We start from the raw sequence: 19,933 nt of genomic DNA on the forward strand, positions 1-19,933 counted from the left end.
TTTCGTATGGATCCAACCTTCTGAGGTTAGCGTGCTATAGTGACTCCCTCTAGTACTTGAGGGCTATATACTAGTTTTCGGTCTAGTACCCGGGGACACACTTGAAACATTTGAAGGCTTAGCGTATTTACAAGTATGAACAACAAAACTACAAAAATTTGAAGGGAAATCAAACAGGTGATTCGCAGAATTGAAATCTCCAATATATGCGGCAAAATATTCCAAAGAAGCTGATTTTACCACTCGGTCCTGGAATATTCTTCAGATCAGAGATTCATGATAAAGGTGCTGACTGAATACGAACTTTGGGATGAGCGAACAATGCGTCGATCCGTGTTCCCGCGACTGGTTGATCGAGGCAGTGCTGGGCGGCTTTTGCCCGGGTTTTCTTCAACGAAGTGAAGCATGCTTACTCCACTAACGCTACGTATCCTCATGATTGGCTACTTTGTTCTTCTTCAGACTAATCAGACCAACCAGAGGCTATATAGATGAGCATGGCGTCAGAGAGCCGAGCCTTGCTTTGCTGACGGGCGTCGAGTCACTTGATAGGCATAGCATTGCGGCTCAACGCCAAGGTCTAATAGGTCCAGGATTGCGGGAATGCATATCATGTTTGGCTGTGGCAACTTGTCCTGAAATAACCCATCGACTCCTCACTCCTCCAACCTCCACTCCGCTAACGCCGTTGCCTCTACCTCCAACCATTTTGATCTGAGACATATTAGCACATCTTCAACTGCCCTCCGTAATGACAATGGTCCAGGGTAAGAGCCCTGACTGATTTTCTGAACGCTTCCCCGCCTTCTGAAGTTGCTAACTCAGAAACTCTAATGACAGGTGCCGAGGCATCAATCATTCGAATTGCAGGTGCGGGGCTTCGCCTCTCCTTACTTCTCAACGCAGCAGCATGTCAACTGGCACAGTCAAGAATAGAGATTCACAGTATTGCAAAAGGAATTTCACTTTTTGCTTTAACTCTGAAAGATGTGGCGCAGAAATTGGACGCGACGAACCTGGAACTCTCCCCCGAAGTGTCAGGCAAGGCCTGGGAGATTGCATACCAAGGCCAGGCAACGTTTGTCGAAATTGAACACATGTTGGATAAACTACAGGGCACCGATGCAGATGATGATCTGAGACGGCTTCCGATGCAAGAGCGGCTGAAATGCTGTTTCAGAAAACAACACGTCACGTATCTGTTGGCGTCCCTCGAATCTTTGAAGCTCAGTTTAATAGTTATCACACGGATTCTGCAATTGGCATATGTCATACATTCGAAAACTAGTTTGGCAAGCCCAAACGATCTCGTGGCAGATGATATTATCGCCCAAGAGAAGGCAGAAACTCAGAACATGATCATTATTCGATATTGGTCGACAAAACGGTTGGACCGCTTGTGGGACATGGTGGAGCAAGAAGCTGTGGACGCTGTCAATGATCCGACCAGCCAAAGGATAAATTTCAACTACTCTTCCAACACAGCACAAGTAAGGCTGCCAATCGCGGGGACGACTGGTTCTGGCCTCACCAAGCTCCCAGTGGTAACTTTTGGAGATATCGATGTTGGGTTGAGTGATGTTGAGCGCTCTCCAAAGGATATGGTACATCTCTCGGAGAGGGCAATGAACCGGCTGTTGCTGCTTTGGGCTCCGCCGATGAGTTTGGAGCTGCAAGATACCAGCATAATCGCTCGTGGTGTCGAGCCCAGCCGGCCCCAAGTCTATGTCTCCTCTGACAGCGAGGAAGATATCGAAGATCAATTTCCTCAGGGTCCTGGTGTTCGTGGTTATTACCTGGAAGGTAATACCACAGACTGGCGAAAGCCCCAGTCACAGCAAGCCCGTTACGAGGCTGCTCGTCTGCGCCAGCATTATTCAGACTACCAGGCCCACGTGGAAAGTGAAGCCGATACCGAAGGTCTGCATCGGCAAGACTCCACTCCGAAATCTCGGACAGCGCCTCCGAGTGAAGAAGGCGAGCAGGGACCTCCTTCACGCCAGTCATCTGGCTCTGGCAGCGTCAATGGAGGACGGAACCTTTCTCACAGCTTTACATCTGGATATGCACCCCCCCCATATCATAATCCCGATCCCAAGCATGTAGGCTTTACCAGTGGAAGCTTTCCACCGCCAGATCAAGCCACCCCTCGCTCTCGAGCGTCGTCATATCTTCAACCTAGTTCACCAAGCAGCCCGGGATACCCTCCACAAACACAGCGAGGCTTCTCTAACCAGGAATACTATGCGAGTGCCCCGAGATCCATCCCAGTAAATCCGAGGCCCACAATACCCCCACCCACTTCTATGCCTGGTTATTCACCCCGAGGAACTCCCCCAAGTCCGTCCGAACCCCCGTGGCCCAGGTCACAAGGATATAATAACGGCATACCAAAAGCTCGGCAGCCTCAACACCCTTACCCACTTTCATCGTCCTCCCCGGAGGCTAATTTTCAAGCACCTCCGCGTTCCAGCCAGCGGTCTCCGACTCACTCCCGTCGTTCGTCACGGGAAGAAACCAAGGACCGCAACAAAGATTTAAAGCGTAGTGCGACTAGGGGACTAGCAGGGATCGGTGCCATTGCTGGATTTATGGACGCATTGGAAGCATTTGAATTTCTCTAAGCTGTCTTTACGTCTTTCTTACTTCAGATAATGTGTCTTCTGATTGGATAGCTGGCATAATGGGTACCTTGTGGTTTTGCGAAATTGCGCACGCTAGATCGTTCACCAACAAACTTCTACGTGTATTAGGTACTTTGTAACACCGTATTCATAGTATATTTTTTCGACCCGAGAATCTTTTGGGACTTGAACGACCCTTACATATATATTTCGTGTGGAATAGGAGTAGAAGATACAGTATAGTAGAAATTTGAGTATATTTAGGAGTGACCGCATTTTCCGAACAAGAGATAGACCCGCTTTCTGAAAGAAGGAATCATATCCGAGTACGTCGGTATCGACTGAACATCCCATAGATATGTAGTCATCAAAAAGCTTGGCACAAAGAGTAGTCACTTTGAAGGGCATTTCTTCCACAGCTCGTGCTTTTAGGCTATATTTCCCTAGATTTTCGATGATTCATCGGACTGGATGTTCGGTCCGATCCACCGTTGTCACGCCGGAATTTCCGTTCCCTCCGAGACTCCGATTTCAAGGGTCTTGTACTACATCCGTGCTGTATTTTGGGGCTGACGGGCTGAATTGTGGGCTGGCTATGTGGTACTGGCTGACAATTTATTGAAAACTCTGGGTCTTTAACGGGGCTTTTCTTTCTTATAGCCGATGGTTCGCTGTGGGGGCTTAGTTCCTCCCTCGGCCTCTCTCTTTCTCTTTCTCTCTCTTTTGCTCTGATTCCGACCCAGGTATGCATCTTTTACTGCCTATGTGTGTCGTCTACCTGGGTACCTACCTGTACCTACCATGCTATCTTGGAGCTTCAGAGTGTCTGCCAGGATCATGTTAATTTAGGGGTGAATTATATTGACAATCATCATGCTCTGTCTCGTTTCCATCTATCTCCATTCCCGATGACCACCAATCGTTGCATGTATGTGCATGGACTGCTGATTCTGTGTGAGCAGAGATCACGTCTAGGTATATACACTTGATGAAAAGCAGAGCACCCCAACCGAATCAAAACTCAGGCAGAGGTGGCATGCCAAAAATGCTTCCGTCGGGTAGCCATCCATCTAGCTCCATGCTGGCGCCAGAAATTTGTTGAAATGGGAGCCTTGATGGATCAAACGCAAATTGCTGCGGGAGCGAAGCTGCCTGCTGGGAATACCCACCATTGAGAGACTGGAAGAATGGAGTTTGGTGACTCACATCGATAGGCCACATACCCGCGCCGCTCATAGCGACGTATCCATTATCGATCTTTGGCGCCATGTGTGATACACTCGGTGTCACGGGGAAGGCAGAGTCCGTATGTACAGCCGGATTATGTGAAGCCACCTGTGTCGAGGTCGTTCGTTCAGTGGGGTTTGATGAGTCCCCGCCAACCACCCTTGTTCTATTTGAGGAAGAGCCCGAATAGCGTTCCTCTAGGCGTTCGTACCAATCCCGGCTTTTGACTGCTATCACGTGGTACCACCGAGTGGGGATCTTATATTTACCACCACCGCTCGCCTCGGCCAGTTTATTGGACATCGCGTTGAGGTAATAGCTGGCATTCACAGTCTCGGGTGTGACGACTTCGCCGAGGGTACTAGTTCGTACCGAGAAATGGATCTTCAGTAACGAGGTCATTGCCATCGTGAACCGCGTGTACATCAGGTTCGGGAACCGACGCATCGTTTCTGCACTGCATGTCAAGAGGGCATCTAGGACCTCATGTGCTGCGTTCATCCATTTCACAGTGATATCGATGCGGATTACGCTCATTGGGATGGGATTTTGTAGATTGCCGTCTTGATCTAAGTTGGGGAGGGTAAAGTCTCGTCGCTTGACGGCGTCAGGATCTCGATAGCCTGCCCCTACGCTGAGTTCGTACATCGCCAGAATGGTGGATCGATATTCGAGGATTATGGGCACTGTGGACATTGAGGGTGAGTAAAACAACTCAACGGAAGCCTGGGATGAATTTATGAGCGTCTTACCTGTGAGCAAATTATTGGGAGTATTTTTTCTCCATAATTCCATTTGCTTATCGAACCATCGCAGCACGGCTTGAACTCGCGATTCAGTCAATGTCGACAAAGAGCTAGTGTCATCAAGACCAAATGAAGATAGGGATTCATCGGTGATCCGCTGCAGTTGGAACCACACAGCTAGACGTTGATCTGTCTGGTGAGGTGATTTCTCCAACATGAAAACGCACTCCGCCATCCAATCGTTGAACTGGAGCAAACTTGGTCGACGAGTCTTCATCCCAACACTGTTTCCAAAGTCAGATAGGTAAAAGGTGCTTCGGACTCCTAGTCACTCACGTGGAAGATAAATGGTAACATCCAAGAACAGCTCTAGCCTGTTCCGCCATAAGCTCATCGTGTGGGCCTGACCTTTTGCGATCAGGATTATTCTGCGTGGTGCGCCGTTTCGTCGCGAGTCCAATCTCCAGTGCCATCGTTGATGCGATGTGTGCATACTGGTAAAATTGCAGCTTCAATGGCGAACCCGGCGGGAAGTAAAAGATCATCATTAGCAAGAGTGCCTGCACCAGCTCTAGTGATTTTTCGCCCTCGATGAAGAACCGATCTGCATATAACCGGACCATCTCACGATTGAGAATGCCGGCTAAGTCTGCATCGATGGAGATCGCAGCTGCAGAAATCACAGAAAGGAAGAGCACCGGCGCTGTCTGTCGCAGCTGTGCTGCCGTAGTAGTTGGTGGAAGTATGACCAATGGGAAAATGGTTGACAGTTCATGAATGAAAAAAGCGACCAATTGCTCCGCATCTTCGAGAGAGATGATGCCACGATCGACAACATCGTCATCGCGGGGTCTGCTGGGCGCAGTGAGAAAATTGGCATGCAACCCTGACAGGGTCAGTGGCGCTGAGAGCGGTCCACTTCCATGCATTCCGGAGTTTGATGTGCCCAAAAATTCGGTAGAGTAGTCCATGAAACGGGAGGAGTCAGAAGTGCCCCCGGCGGAGTCCGGGATGGACCCCAAGGCACCCTGATAATCCATATCGCCAGACTCGTTGTCTTGAGAATTATCGCTGGCATCAGAAGATTCGGGCTCGCTTTCTTCGCGAATCTTATCTTTGATCAGAGTGCGCATCAAACGCATCTCCTTCTCCAGTTGAGCGACCCGGGAGTCAGTGCGTTTACGCGGCCGCCGCCTTTGTGGTGCTACAAAGGTGCAGGCCTTGTTGCCTTTGGCACATCGTTGACATTGGCTTGGTGTGGTTGGGTTGGGGAGACAGCGAACTTTGAGGTTTCTGCAAGATTCACAGGACCGGTTGAGCGATTGTTGCGGTGTGGCCTGAACTGGGCTTGTATCACCATGGGGAGTGGAGGACTCAGACATGCTGACACAGTAGGGCGTGAGAGGAGAAAGAGAGTAGTATGCGCTAGAAGGAAAACTGAAGATTCCAGCAGCGCCGAGGATTTGCAATGCACAGCAAAGCAAGGTAAGAATTCAAGATCAAGACCGTTTTATTCCGCGGGGTGATCTCGACTCATCATAACGACTGCAGGGAATGGATTTGTCGAAGAGGACATGTGGACACTAACTGCCACACCAAGAAAAAACGAAAAGGAACACAGAGAGAATCGGCGATTGACAGCAATCTTCACAAGGGATCATAGATGTCGCAGATCTCAGCAGCACGGCCTCTTCCGCGCAGAAGACGATGATAGTAGTGTGAACGGGCAAAATCCAGCCGGTCTTGGCTAAAAGCATGTGCACAGTCGCCAATTGCATCCAAAGGCCGAAGCTTAAAGTCCAAAAAAGTTAGGTAAGTTAGACAAGTTGGCAATATGTGAGGTCGACTGGACAGTGGCCTGTTCCCACTTTGATGCGATCCACTTAAACTGCCACCCTTTGCGCTATGCGGTGGCTGTGAGAGGCTCTGTATGGGGGAACCGAGGTGTTGTGTGGCAATCTTTCAACTCAAAAATCCGGGGTCCAACGGGCCGGCGCTAGATTAGGGAGGAACAGGCACCAACCGACAGTGCTGTAAATCCGAGATGGTTGGAGTTGCGAATGAGAAGTCGACACCAGATAAACCTGACGAATCAGGCCCAGTTATCCCCAAACACCCCGCAAAATAAACTGATTTCATTGGCTAGAAATTCTCCAGGGCTGACGGGCCCGGCCGGCTACCCCAATTTGGGTCTAAGCCTTAGTCAACACTCTCGCTGTTGATTGCCTAGGAAATTCGGGCGTCGGGGTATTCGGCTTATGACAGCATAAGACTCCGGGATATTCACTATTGACCGCTGAATACCCAAAATAATAAATATCACATTGGAGAAACCTGTGATGCGCCCGGTATATTCGAAAATCACCGTAGGAGCGGAAATTTCAGTATATAATCTAGTATGCACGCTGATAATTCTCGAATTTGAAATTTGCCATCAGTCTCATATCCTAGCTTTCCAAAAAGATCTACACGTGAGAGATAAAATGAACGTGACGCACTTGATAGAAACACTCAACGCCACGGCCAAGACTCTCCCGAGTCTGCAAGAGTCGGAACGTCGTCAACTGTTACAAGCATGTGATGAACTGAAGACAAAACTGGAAACACCTTTTGATCTGGCTTCTCGTCTCGTATTCTCGGTATGTCGTATAAATCTATATAGGCTAAGTACCTGGGTACCTACCAAGATCTAACAGGACAAATAGGGTCACCAAGCGATAGCCCTGAGATTGGGTGTCGATCTGAAATTGTTCGACGCGATCGCTGCCAGAGCGGGTCGGTCCAATGGATCAGTCAACATTTATGAGCTTGCGGAGGAAACTAGTGCAGAGCCACTGCTAATTGGTCAGTTTTCTGGCACTTCAAACCATGCTCACCAGCCAAATATTGACCATCATAGTGCGCATAATGCGATTCCTGACTGTCATGTCCGTGGTTGAGGAAGTATGTCCAGGTTCATATAAACCAACCTCGTTGGCTGCTGCGCTGGTATCGAGTTCTCCTTTGTCGGCTGCCATGATCCACGGGTATGGATACTTCCGGAATTGTGATTCTGATACAAGCCTAACATCAAATTATAGCACACATTTCATGACTGTGTTGTCAAGCTTGCCCGAGTACTTTCGTACCAAAGGATGGGAAAGCCCTATTGATGCCTTCGATGGGCCATTTCAATTCGCCATCGAGTCACCCCATTATTTCGAATTCTTGAGCTCCAACCCCTACTACCAGCAAGCATTCAATACGACCATGACCATGTCATTTCGTCGCCGCGGCAAGGACTGGTTCGACGTATTCCCGGTCGCCAATCGATTGCGCGTACCAGGGGACTCTGATCCGCTATTGGTAGATATCGGCGGCGGCCAAGGGGAGGATCTCAAGAAATTCAAAGCCCAATTTCCCACCATACCAGGGAAGCTCTTTCTGCAAGATTTACCAGCAGTGGCGCAAGGGGTCCAAGACCTGCCTGCAGGAATCGAAGTACAAGATCACGATTTTTTCCAGGTGCAACCGGTGAAGAATGCCAAGGCCTACTTTATGCGGACTGTTCTGCATGACTGGCCTGATAAACAGGCAGCCCAGATTTTAGGTCGGGTACGCGATGCGATGGGCCCTGATTCTATATTGTTAATAAGTGAGACTGTGCTACCTGAGTCCGGTGCGCTTCTCTCGTCTGTTCTATCCGATATGCAGATGATGGGCTCTTTTGCGTCGCTGGAGCGTACAGAAGCGCAGTGGCGAGCGCTACTTGAACAAGCTGGGCTGGAACTGGTTCAGACGTGGTTTCCGGATGAATGCGATGGAAGTGCCGAATCTTTGGCAGACCAGCCTGCTCTTTTCGAGGCTCGGAAGAGTTTGAAGGAATAAATTGGTGATTGGTGGTGCCAAGTACATATAGAAGGTCGTAATAGTCATACCTCATGGCGGTGTATAGAACATGCCAGGCGTGCGAAAGTCTTGGCGAACGGGAACTCGGATTGATTGCGCGGGTTGAGGCTACTATGTTGGGATTAGGAGGCCGCGTATGCACTTTGTAAGTTAGGTTAGACTAGACCAGATTGGCACCTTTCTTTGTTCGGCTTACTTTCAAGGTACCTATGTTATATTTTATACATGAAAACCAGAGCAACGGTCAATATGATGGCCTAAACCTCGAAATAAAAAAACGTCGTCATCACGGACTATAAATAAAGAATCCCCTTATGCCAAGACAGCCTCGTACACGTTTCCATACTCAGTGGAGAGTGACAAGCCTCTCCGATGTGGGTCCAGGTGATGTGGCGGACCACGCAGATTCTGCGTTCGCAACCACGGAAACGCCGGCTTTACAGCCACTATTGGCGACAATGCGAATACGAATCCCGAATTCGTCATCGTCTCAGGGACCGTGACCAAGTAGTCTCAAATGATTCTTGTTCTAATTGAATAGATTGCACTAATATCTCTGCGGATCATTTGGAATCTCTATGGCACTGTCTTCAGATCCTAAACGAACGATTTAAAATAATAACGAGCGGGCGATCTCCGAAATCCCGAGCCAATCTAACCTCGTACATCTGATACGTAGGGACGGAAAAGTCGGTCGATCGATTAATCACTCTCCACTCCCCACGCTGGAACGGGCAACTGGCCACACGAGATTGCACCAGGCCCGCTTCCTCTGTTCTTTCATCCATTCCGCCCTTAGCCTTTTGACTCCACGTTTCTCCCCTGACACTCGTTCACTTCTCCCTTGTACATTTCCGTTCGTTGTGGTGTATATACCCTCTTCCGATCCCCCTGGGCCTTTATCGACACGCCCCCCTTTTCGTTACGCGCCGGACACCCGCACAACCCGCCGAACGCCCCAGCCCTCTGTACCACGTCGGGTGCTGTTGTATATATCGGAGCATGAAGTGGGAGATTGTGGGGAACTTTTAATAGATTGATATCCGAGTGATGCGGTTCCCAGTCCCCAGTCTTCTAGGACTCTATGGAGTACTTTCAGCCACTGCAGTCTCCTTAGTCCTTGGAGAAGGTGAAGGAGAAGTCAAAGGCTTGGAGACCCAGGACCAGCCGCCTCATTTCCTGAGCGTGCGGCCAAGTCTTGCCAAGGGCTATGAGAGCGAAGCGAACATCCCGACAAAGAAATACTTCAGTAAGTCCAACCCCATCTTGCAATCGCAACGTCCCTCTCTGGACAACGGGGTTCAATTGCAGAGCTTTGACTGACTCACTATGATTTTAGCGGAATCAAGGTATGCCTGACAAGAGTTGAAGAGTGGAGATAGATCCAATGTATACTAACTTTGCTTTTTTCTATCAGCTTCCATCATCACTATGACGGCCGGTATGTGTCTGCGGCACCTTTTATTACCTCTGCTCACATGCGCTGACTTTGTATTCAGATTCGCAAACTCAACTCTGCCCGAAGAAAAAGTCATCCCATTTTTATCAAACCTGATCCAGACCTATCTGGAGACCATGAACTCAATTGGCGCCGAAACATGGATTATGCATGGAAGCCTCCTCTCATGGTGGTGGAACCAGAAGGTATGCAGAAGGTTGGCATGTGGCGTCTACCTGTATATGCTAATAATCTCCAGATTTTTCCTTGGGACAACGATTTAGATGTTCAGATCTCGGAGCCGACAATACACTTCCTGGCTGACTATTATAATTTCACCGACCACCATTTCGAGATCCCCGGCGTCGAGGGCGGCCGCACCTACCTTCTCGAGATCAACCCCAACTATGTCGTCAAGAGCACCAAGGACAGATTGAATGTGATTGACGGGCGATGGATCGATAAATCATCTGGACTTTTCATCGACATCACAGCTGTTCGCCCAGATGACGACAAGCGAAAGCGTGGTTACCCTGAGGCGCTTATGTGCAAGGATAGACACCACTATGATGAAAGCGATATTTTCCCTCTTCGAGACAGCTATTACGAAGATGTCCCCGTTAAAATTCCCTACGCTTATGCCGCACTGCTCGCCGAAGAATATGGAGCCGCTTCGATGACCAAGACCGATTTTCAAGGCCACCATTTCAGCGACGAAAGCAAGATTTGGGAAAAGTACTCGCGTAAAATGAAGCGTTTCCTTCGGCGAGCCTGGCGCGGTGATGATCTACCCAAGCGGTCTGGTACCGAAACTCTTATCCGCATGGATGATGTATAAATCACATTTCCACATTTCTTTGATCTCCGGTGTGATTATTCAGGGAGTACCCGATGATACATTTGCTGCATTTACCTGGCGTTGACAATATGTGTTTGAACTTGAACATAATCTGTTTGGCATTCTTGTACTGATATTGATTTGCATGTACATATTATTCTGATGAACATCGGTGTTCAAACGTCATGGATAAGCTTTGTCCCACTGAGATGGACTTATAGTTATGAAAAAAATAGCACGTTACTATTCGAACCTTCTTTACTTCTGTTGAGCCTTGCTGGGCCCTGTCGAACCTTATTGATAGCCCTATAACGTCACCAATCACGAGCTCTTCCGTAACAGGTAAGTCGGGGTTAAAAGGGGGTTTCCCAAATGGGGCAACGCAAGACCCCGAGCTGACTCACCCCGTCACATGGTGGGCCCCCTCAAGTGTGCTTACTCAAGGTTTTGGTGGTAATTATTGGGAATTCTTCTTATCTGATGGAGAAATTTGGCAGGCGAGCTCCGACTCTCCTGCATCATGTCGTTCCACTCAGCTTCTCCAGAAGGAGGGAATCACTCATCCAGCGATAATTCTCCGAACGGGGTACCTTCTGCAGCCCCCGCCACCGCCCCGCGCCCGTCCCTCGATTCCGCCAGCTCACGAAGCTGTGTAACCTGCCGCCGTCGCAAAGTTCGTTGTAACAAGCGATCGCCTTGCTCCAATTGTGTCAAGGCAAATGTCGACTGTGTCTTTCCTCCACCGGGTCGTGCCCCACGCAGGTCCAAGCGCCCGCCCGATGCGGAGCTTCTTTCTCGCCTCCGACGCCTGGAAGGTGTTATCAAGCATTTGAGTGATAAAAACGGCGAGGCGGGCTCAGTTTCGAGTGTTTCTCCGATACAGACAGCTTCCTCTACTTTTACATCTACGGCTCCTACCAACACGGCCAATACGTCACCGCCTGCATCTACAAACCCTCCTGCCTCCGTCGATCTCAAAGCTCAGAACGGGGTTTGTCCGTTTGAGGATAATGATCCCAAGAAGCTTGCACCGGGAAAATTTGAAAATGAATTTGGAAGACTGGTCATTGAGGAGGGCCGGAGTCGATATGTGAGCAATAGGTTGTGGGCCAGTCTTGGAGATGAAGTCGAGGAACTTCAAGATATCCTGGATCATTCTTCGTCCGAAGAGGAGGATGTTCCATCTCCTGATTACTCCCATTCCGGCTCTCAGGATGGCTTTCTTTTCGGTTACTATTCCCTAGCCCACTCCCTTCGAGAGTACCACCCACCTCTTCCCAAGGTATCAAAATTTTGGGAAATTTACAACCAGAATGTTGCTCCCTTGATTACCATTCTTCACAAAGCGACCGTCAGAACCCTCTTGATCGAAGCGGCACAGCACCCCGAAGCCTTGGATAAAAATTCAGAGGCTTTAGTATTTTCCATATATCTGTCTGCCATTGTCAGTTCAAAGCCCGAGGACTGTTTGGCACAACTTGGAGAAGATCGAAAGACAGCCGTCAAACGGTATCGATTCGCTGTTGAACAAGCCTTGGCGAGGGCAGGCTTTCTCAATACGCAAAGTTTGGTGCTCTTGCAGGCAGCGATTCTGTTTCTGATATGCATACGCCGCGAGGATGATTCCAAATTTGTTTGGTCCATGGACGCCATCGTTCTTCGACTGGCTCAAGGGCTGGGTCTCCACCGTGATGGTACCAATTTCGCATTGAAGCCATTTGAGACAGAAATGCGTCGTCGCCTATGGTGGCACATCTGCCTCATGGATATCCGGTCTTCTGAAGATCATGGAACCGTTCCACTCATCCATGAGGGTATGTATGACACTCGACTACCATTAAACGTCAACGACGATGATCTCTACCCCGAAATGACAGAGGCACCCATGGAGCGAGAGTGTTGCACTGATATGACTTTTACCCTTATTCGCTGTGAAATCACAAGTGCTTTGCGACGAGTAGACTATACCTGTCCCGGCAACCGGTTTCGTATGGGGGATACCACTCCATCTACAGAGCGTTGTGAACGGATGATCCAGATGATCAACAACCGGGTTGAGGAAAGGTACATCAAACACTGCGATATGAACATCCCTATTCATTGGGCATCTGCAACCGTGGCACGACTTATTCTGGCCAAGTTGTGGCTGATTGTGCACCATCCCATGACCCGAAAAGATCGCTCTACCAACGTATCTCAAACGATACGTGAGAGCCTGTTCCTCACTGCCATCGAGGTCCTTGAGTTTGGGCGTCTGCTCGAAACCGACCCCAAAACAGCCAAATGGGCATGGTTATTCCGAACCAACATGCAGTGGCATGGAGTCGCATTTGTTCTATCAGAAGTATGTGTCCGACCCATCTGTCCTGTTACAGATCGAGCCTGGAATGCCGTTCACTCGCTTTACTCGGATTGGACCATTCATGTTTCACATAAAAAGGGTATGCTCTGGCGCCCATTGGACGCTTTGATGAAACGCGCTACCGCTACTCGAGCCAAAAAGCAGGAAGAGCTGCGAGAAAAGTTTGGACCCAATCCCCAGCCACCATTCCATAAGACTCCCGATTTTGCACCTACAAATCACAACACCCTCCCGCAAATCCACATGCCCCTGGATTCGCCATCCAATTCCCCTGGTCAATCGAGACAGCTCTCGATGCCTAATGATCCTGGGAACATCACTCTTAGCAATGGTCCATGGGACGCATTGCGAAACATCTTCCCTGATACCAATATCTTAGCTCCAGTTACTCTTGATAACCCACCAATGGTAGATCCAGTCTCTGCAAGTATTCTGCCCACTGGACTGTCATTCAATTCTCCCATGGGTATGGGCAATGCGTTTATGACCCAGGACAATACCACCGAAACACCTGCCCTGGACTGGGAAGAATGGGACAACGTCATGCGAGAATTCCAGATTGACGTCGAAAACGATACCACGGTCGCAGGAAATGGTTCCAGTGTCACCGGGTGGTTTGCATAACTAGTTCCAACCAATTTGGACCTTCTTTCTCCTTTCACTCTGGGCGTGTTTTTCTCAGGCAATGTGCATCTGCCAATCATGCCCTCGGCGGATTCATGACGATTTAATGATCACTGTCGTTTATGGCGTACTCAAATTGAGCTACCCTTGATTTCCTCCACTCAAATGTATGATACCATTGTTATGATACCACTCTTCTCTCCCACTAAAACGATATCTTGGTATGGGACATAACCAATGAACAATAATTCAAGCATGTTTCTATGGCTCGACTATCCTTTCTTAAGTAGCATACTTATTAGAAATTATATTTACGCCATCATTTCAACCATTACTCTGATTCCTGATTGTTATTGAGGCACTCGATGGCTGCCGAGGTCGGTAGGTATACGCTGCTGAGACCTCAATGAAAAACTTCGAACGCGCCCACTTGGCGCTTGTTTCACAGATTGCCATACTCATACCTTTTATATACGAAATCGAATCAGACGTCATCGTAAATCATTCTCAATGCACTTTTCAAAGTAGACTGCTGAAATGTCTGTATACTGGTGGGCCTATCAACCACGTGACCCTCGATAACGAAGCTCCAAGCTGGCATCATTGATATCCGGTTGATCTTCCATCCCCCACGCCATTGTTTCTCCCAGGAACCTCAATTTTCCCAGAAACAAAGCTGCACTTTGTGCCTCTAAACCAGGGTCTGTTGAACAATCAAAATCAACATTTCACCTCAACAACCCTTCAATTCCACCACCATGCCTGCCAAACGACACGCGGCCTCAACGGCCTCCGCACCGGCACCCTCTACAACCTCAACTCTCTCCTCTGGCCCTGCGACCTTGAAAACCAATTCCTCCGTCCTCGATATCACCAGCCATGTCTGGCAGCAGTACCTCGCCAACACCGCACAGCGCACATTGCTCCTGGACGCCTTCATGGCCTTCCTAGTTCTCGTCGGCGGACTCCAGTTCGTATACTGTGTTTTGGCAGGAAATTATGTAGGTCGCCCCTATACACAACACATTCAAACCGTCCACCTCAAGCCCATACACAATTCAAATCTCTCTTCCCCCCTACACTATCAACACCAAGACAATATGCTATCTAGATTCTATACTAACTATACCTAGCCCTTCAACGCCTTCCTGAGTGGTTTCAGCGCCGCAGTCGGCCAATTCGTCCTCACAGCCTCCCTCCGCATGCAAACCAGTGACTCTGGCTCGGGATCACCCTCCAAGCCCAGTTCGAAGGGGAAGAATGCTCGTTTCGCCGATGAAGATACCGAGGAAAACAGTGGTATCTCGCATGAGCGCGCCTTTGCGGATTATATCTTTGGATCTCTCATTCTACACTTCTTCTGCATTAACTTCATCAACTGAGCGAACAATTGGTTGGTCATTTCGGAGGGTGCGTTAGGCTGTCCGCTCCTTGATGGAGATTGGCTGGCTGGATAAAACTAGGGACCGGGTCAGATGTTTGTCTTCTTGGAGGGCTCCTTTTGAGTTTCTTTGAAGAAGATATTATCATTTTGTCATGAGGTTGATATGATGTTTGGTTGAATTGCACGTTTCTTTGTATAAAATATCAATGCAGCGGGTCATGTTAAGATCTTGAGCATTCGTAGTGTATACTTCATACGTAGAATGCAGTTATTTAGGTAGGTTCTAGATGCCTGGATAGCATCTTGGGTATCTTGTAAGGTTGATTTGAATGCGGGTGTCCGCAGAGCTTTAAGATGCTTTTGGTATTATACAATGCTCAGGTTGTCAATGCTAATGTGCAGTAGGATATTAGAACGTCCGACCCGGTCTTCTGGGAATTTGAGGCTTTTTCACAACACTGCCCCCAGAACCACCACCATTGGCGCCAGGCCGAGACGATGCCGAGGAAGAGGAAACGAGACCTCCGACCTTTCCAGGTTTCTTGACGACCGGACGTCGCACGGCGGTTTTTCCACCGACTTCGATCTCCCCCCTGCGTCGGGTAGGATCATTGCGTTCCTCCTCACGCTTCTTTTGAGCAGCGGCGCGCTCACGATCCTTGGCCATCTGTTCTTCGATTTCCATCCGCTTGTTAAATTCTAGTTCAGTGACACGTCGGTCACGTTGAGAGTAACCCTTTTCTTTGACAGAGTAGAAGACGCCACCGAGTTCAGCGAGCCACTAAGTTCAAGTTAGTCAAACGGTGCACAAAAATCAAGCAGGAAGGGCGCAGATAAAACTTACATGCGGATCTACAGCTGTCACTGTGGACATGTACTCCTTGGCGGTCAAGATCAACTCGTGGTAGACGACGTATTCTGGGACATAACCAAGACCATACAGAGCGCTCGTCGGGTGCAATGCCATGGTCACGCTTGTTCGGAGGTTGATGAACTCGCCGATACCCTTCACGCGCGCAGCTTGGTGGTAGAAGCCCGAGCAAATACATTTTCGGATGACATCCCAATCTGTACCACAGCTGACAAGAGTCATCTTTTGCTGATTCATGATATCGAACAATTGGTCGCGGACTTCCTTTGCGCGTCGGAGTGTTTTCCCATGGAGAAAGTGTCTGACACACCATCCATCAGAGAAGCCATTCGACTTCCACTGTGTGTAGACGTGAAGTAAAGTCAGATGATCTGATTCTGGAACGAAGAATTTCTCACGGGCAGAGTCGGACTCCTCCTGTCGTTCCTTCGGACGATAGAAGACATTTGGGACTGAAAGCATGGAGACAATGGTCAGCATCTCCTCACTACAGCCATACTCTTCCGAGGACATGATGAGAAGCTTGGCAAGAGGGGGATCCATAGGGAATGGTGTCATGCGACGACCTAGATGGGTCAGCTCGCCCAAGTTGTCCAGAGCCCCGAGTGACCATAGTTCGAAAAGGGAAGTAGAGATGGTTTCTTGTGGCGGAGGGTCCATAAAGTTGAAATCTAGAAGATCCTTGACTCCTAAGGATTTCAACAACAGGACAGTGTTGGAAAGACTTGTGCGTTGAATTTCGGGGATCGTTGCAATGTACAGCTCGTTCTTGTACGCGGTTTCGGTGTACAGGCGGTACGCTTTTCCAGGGCCTGTTCGCCCAGCTCGTCCAGATCGCTGGTTTGCATTGGCTTGAGAGATTGGTGTTATCTGCAGGGTGTCCATTCCCATACGTGGGTTGTACACTTTGAGCTTTGAGTACCCCGAGTCCACCACAAACATAATACCATCAACAGTTAAACTAGTCTCCGCGATGTTTGTGGCCACAATTACCTTGCGAACTCCAGCCTCCGCTTTTTCAAAAATTCTTGCCTGTTGCTCTGCTGGCATCTGACTGTAGATAGGCAGAATACTGAGCGGCGCGGGATCGTTCAGTAACTTCAATCGCTCCGCAACCAGCTCACATGTTGCTTCAATGTCCTCTTGACCAGTCATAAAAACCAGAATATCACCTTGCCCCTGGGAGACGTGGATGGCCAAGACCTGCTTGACTGCGCTATCCACATAATCCTCGCAGGGCGTGCGTGAGAAGTGGGTGTCAACTGGGAAAGTTCGTCCAGGGATAATAAACTCGGGCGCTCCACCGTAGAACCGCGAGAATCGCTCTGAATTCATGGTGGCAGATGTGACAATCAGCTTGAGATCTCTGCGCCGGACCAGAACCTTTTTCAAAAGTCCCATCAAGACATCGGTATTCAAAGCACGCTCGTGCGCCTCGTCCATGATAATACACGAGTATTTATCAAGGTCCGTCTGAGTTAGAGACTCTCGCAGGAGCACACCGTCCGTCATATCTATTCAATGATGTCAGAAGTGTGCTTCAAAAAGATATTTATGATCCAAGGATACTCACATTTAATCTGTGTTTGATCACTGGTGCAATCCTCAAAACGAATGGCATATCCAACGAGTCCACCAAGATCTACCTCCATTTCCTCGCTGACACGCTTAGCGACACTCATAGCCGCCACACGACGAGGCTGGGTGCATCCAATCATGCCAAACTTTGAGTAGCCGTCCTCGTGAAGAAACTGTGTTAACTGTGTGGTTTTTCCAGATCCAGTTTCGCCCACCACAATCACAACCTGATTATCCCGAATCACTCGCAAGAGATCCTCGCGCACTGCAAATGCGGGGAGGTACTCTCGTTGCTCGCGCAGAGTCTTGCTCTTACTGAACGAGCTAGCACCTCCCTCCTCTTTCTTCAAATGCTTGGCGAATTTATTTCCTCCACCCTTGTAAACATCCTCCACAGGCATGGCAACAGCACTATCACCCTCGTCCTCCTTGACGCCCATCAAGTTTCCCAAAGCAGTACCGGCCATGTTCGTAGCTTCCTGGGCCTGCTTTTGTCGCTCGCGCTGCTGCCGGCGTTCCCGAACAACCTTACTTCCCTTCCGACTAAACACTGCCATGTCGCTCTGCGGGTCTCGAATAGCGGAAATCGGTTCCAGCTGCTGGGTGAAAATAGTACGGCCATCGAGGAATGGGGGTCGAAGGTCGTGAACTAGCAGGTGAACTCGGGTTGCCTCTTCATCATCGGGCATAAAGTCACTCTCCATGTTCCGTCTCTGCGCGATACCCGACGTGAGCATGCGGTTTGTCTCCCAGTCGTCATTTTCCTTGCGCCTGGCATCGCGTATCTGGTGTGGGAGGTGTGAGTCGTTTTTTTGCCTTTTGGCCGGCGGACCCATGTCATCGCGAGCCATTTCAAGGTGAGGTGCCCGATTGCCGGGTCAAAACAGCTTAAAGGTAAACTGAGAGGATGTCGCGAAGGAATGAATTCAATCGTGATGAATCTCGGGGTTGGAATGTCAGACAAACAGGGCAAACCGTTATCAACCACGTGACCTGGTCTGCAGTTCCAAGTCGCGTAATATCTTGGTATTATGTTGGCGAAATTCAATATCTTAGACGAAATAAATGTCACAATATGAATAAAGAGGATATATATGGCTCAATTATGGCATTGATGTTGTTTTTGTTGAGTATTGAGAGAGTAGTTACTTTATCTTAGTCTAGCCCACCAAACATCACAGAGCGGCCCCGCATCGTCATCTCAACTTTTGAGCTCCCTACGCTGCATTGCTTGAAACTCCCGCACCGCCGCCATGTCGAGCCAACAGCAGATTGACCCGAAGAAGCAACAGGGTAAGACATTCTCTGATGATCACCCTGCTCCAACCGCGTACTGATCCTTTTCCGCCGCCCCAGAGTTGCAGGCCCAGTACACCAATTTCAAGAACACCCTCCAACAATTAGCACAGAAGATTGGCGACATTGAGCAGGAGGCCGAAGAGCACAAGTAAGCTTCCATGTGATATGTGTTTTATGTTCAATTCTCCGAGGCTGGAATCTCGCTGTGCGACAAGGGACCGTGGTCCGCCTCAGAGTCAGCATAGAGTGTGATAAAATTATGCTAATCTCAATACTTTCTGGTCATAGACTTGTCATCGACACCTTGAAACCTCTTCCCCAGGAACGGAAATGCTTTCGCATGGTGAACGGAGTGCTAGTCGAGCGCACAGTTGAAGAGGTTCTCCCGACGCTACAGACCAACTCGGACGGACTGCAACAGGTTCTGGAGGATATGCTGAAGCAATATAAGTCCAAGCAAACTGAGTTGGACAGCTGGAAGGTGAGTCTATTCGATTTTCTATCGCCCGCGTTGCAGTGTGGCTCTCATGGTCCGAAGGCCCAAATCTGTGCATGGTACTGACCTTCTCTTGTTTCAATCTACAGAAGAAGAACAATATCCAGGTTGTGCAGCCTTAAATAGAGCCTGCTTATGTATGATTTGATTGCCGGCTTTCTCTAGGCTGGACCAACCACCCACTAATCTGTGTGGGAGCAAGAGATACTGGCGTTAATGGGAATGACACAAAATTAGAATCTAGCATGGTTTCATCTGATCATGACGGAATGAAAATTAAAACGTGACAAAATTTCTACATCATCAATTACGATATTCCTTGATTCGAGCTTAGGCTGGTTTACGTGGACCGAGGGCTGGAACGGCATCTTCCTACGCTGTAACGCTCCACATGAATAGCGACGAGGGGGCTTCGATTGTATTCCCCGAATCATGAAGTGTAATCAGGCCTCAAACAAGACGCCAGATTTAGTCGAACCGGTGATACTGGATATGCTTCGCAACAAATTAGGGATTTCTACATGGATGTAGACATGAAGTCCTGTACGTTCCATCACA

At 49.0% G+C, this 19,933-nt stretch overlaps 8 protein-coding genes across 8 annotated transcripts; 6 read left to right on the forward strand and 2 right to left on the reverse strand.

Moving 5' to 3' along the window:
- Positions 1-751: 751 nt before the first annotated feature.
- Positions 752-2,624, forward strand: N7503_005820 (uncharacterized protein; the record flags this gene model as incomplete). The annotated part of the gene is made up of 2 exons (XM_057065367.1): positions 752-767; positions 841-2,624. 2 exons carry the CDS (start codon positions 752-754, stop codon positions 2,622-2,624), a joined length of 1,800 nt encoding a protein of 599 aa, XP_056923110.1.
- Positions 2,625-3,638: 1,014 nt separating this feature from the next.
- Positions 3,639-5,979, reverse strand: N7503_005821 (uncharacterized protein; the record flags this gene model as incomplete). Its single annotated transcript, XM_057065368.1, has 3 exons — positions 3,639-4,537; positions 4,604-4,881; positions 4,934-5,979. 3 exons carry the CDS (start codon positions 5,977-5,979, stop codon positions 3,639-3,641), a joined length of 2,223 nt encoding a protein of 740 aa, XP_056923111.1.
- Positions 5,980-7,080: 1,101 nt separating this feature from the next.
- On the forward strand, positions 7,081-8,464 carry N7503_005822 (uncharacterized protein; the record flags this gene model as incomplete). Its single annotated transcript, XM_057065369.1, has 4 exons — positions 7,081-7,236; positions 7,303-7,441; positions 7,497-7,623; positions 7,678-8,464. 4 exons carry the CDS (start codon positions 7,081-7,083, stop codon positions 8,462-8,464), a joined length of 1,209 nt encoding a protein of 402 aa, XP_056923112.1.
- Positions 8,465-9,814: 1,350 nt separating this feature from the next.
- N7503_005823 (uncharacterized protein) lies at positions 9,815-10,761 on the forward strand (the record flags this gene model as incomplete). The annotated part of the gene is made up of 4 exons (XM_057065370.1): positions 9,815-9,834; positions 9,903-9,926; positions 9,985-10,129; positions 10,183-10,761. The coding sequence occupies 4 exons, from the start codon at positions 9,815-9,817 to the stop codon at positions 10,759-10,761; spliced, it is 768 nt and encodes a 255-aa protein (XP_056923113.1).
- Positions 10,762-11,281: 520 nt separating this feature from the next.
- On the forward strand, positions 11,282-13,747 carry N7503_005824 (putative C6 transcription factor; the record flags this gene model as incomplete). Its single annotated transcript, XM_057065371.1, has 1 exon — positions 11,282-13,747. One exon carries the CDS (start codon positions 11,282-11,284, stop codon positions 13,745-13,747), a length of 2,466 nt encoding a protein of 821 aa, XP_056923114.1.
- Positions 13,748-14,505: 758 nt separating this feature from the next.
- N7503_005825 (putative oligosaccharyl transferase subunit Dad1) lies at positions 14,506-15,129 on the forward strand (the record flags this gene model as incomplete). The annotated part of the gene is made up of 2 exons (XM_057065372.1): positions 14,506-14,748; positions 14,881-15,129. 2 exons carry the CDS (start codon positions 14,506-14,508, stop codon positions 15,127-15,129), a joined length of 492 nt encoding a protein of 163 aa, XP_056923115.1.
- Positions 15,130-15,530: 401 nt separating this feature from the next.
- Positions 15,531-18,431, reverse strand: N7503_005826 (putative mRNA splicing factor RNA helicase (Prp16); the record flags this gene model as incomplete). Its single annotated transcript, XM_057065373.1, has 3 exons — positions 15,531-15,912; positions 15,976-17,516; positions 17,576-18,431. The coding sequence occupies 3 exons, from the start codon at positions 18,429-18,431 to the stop codon at positions 15,541-15,543; spliced, it is 2,769 nt and encodes a 922-aa protein (XP_056923116.1). The 3' UTR covers positions 15,531-15,540.
- Positions 18,432-18,833: 402 nt separating this feature from the next.
- Positions 18,834-19,497, forward strand: N7503_005827 (putative prefoldin subunit 2; the record flags this gene model as incomplete). The annotated part of the gene is made up of 4 exons (XM_057065374.1): positions 18,834-18,873; positions 18,937-19,027; positions 19,168-19,360; positions 19,465-19,497. 4 exons carry the CDS (start codon positions 18,834-18,836, stop codon positions 19,495-19,497), a joined length of 357 nt encoding a protein of 118 aa, XP_056923117.1.
- Positions 19,498-19,933: the final 436 nt, after the last annotated feature.

Source organism: Penicillium pulvis, assembly GCF_028828015.1.
Source record: "Penicillium pulvis strain IBT 33274 chromosome Unknown contig_23_segment0_segment0, whole genome shotgun sequence".
Classification (NCBI taxonomy): Eukaryota; Fungi; Ascomycota; class Eurotiomycetes; order Eurotiales; family Aspergillaceae; genus Penicillium; species Penicillium pulvis.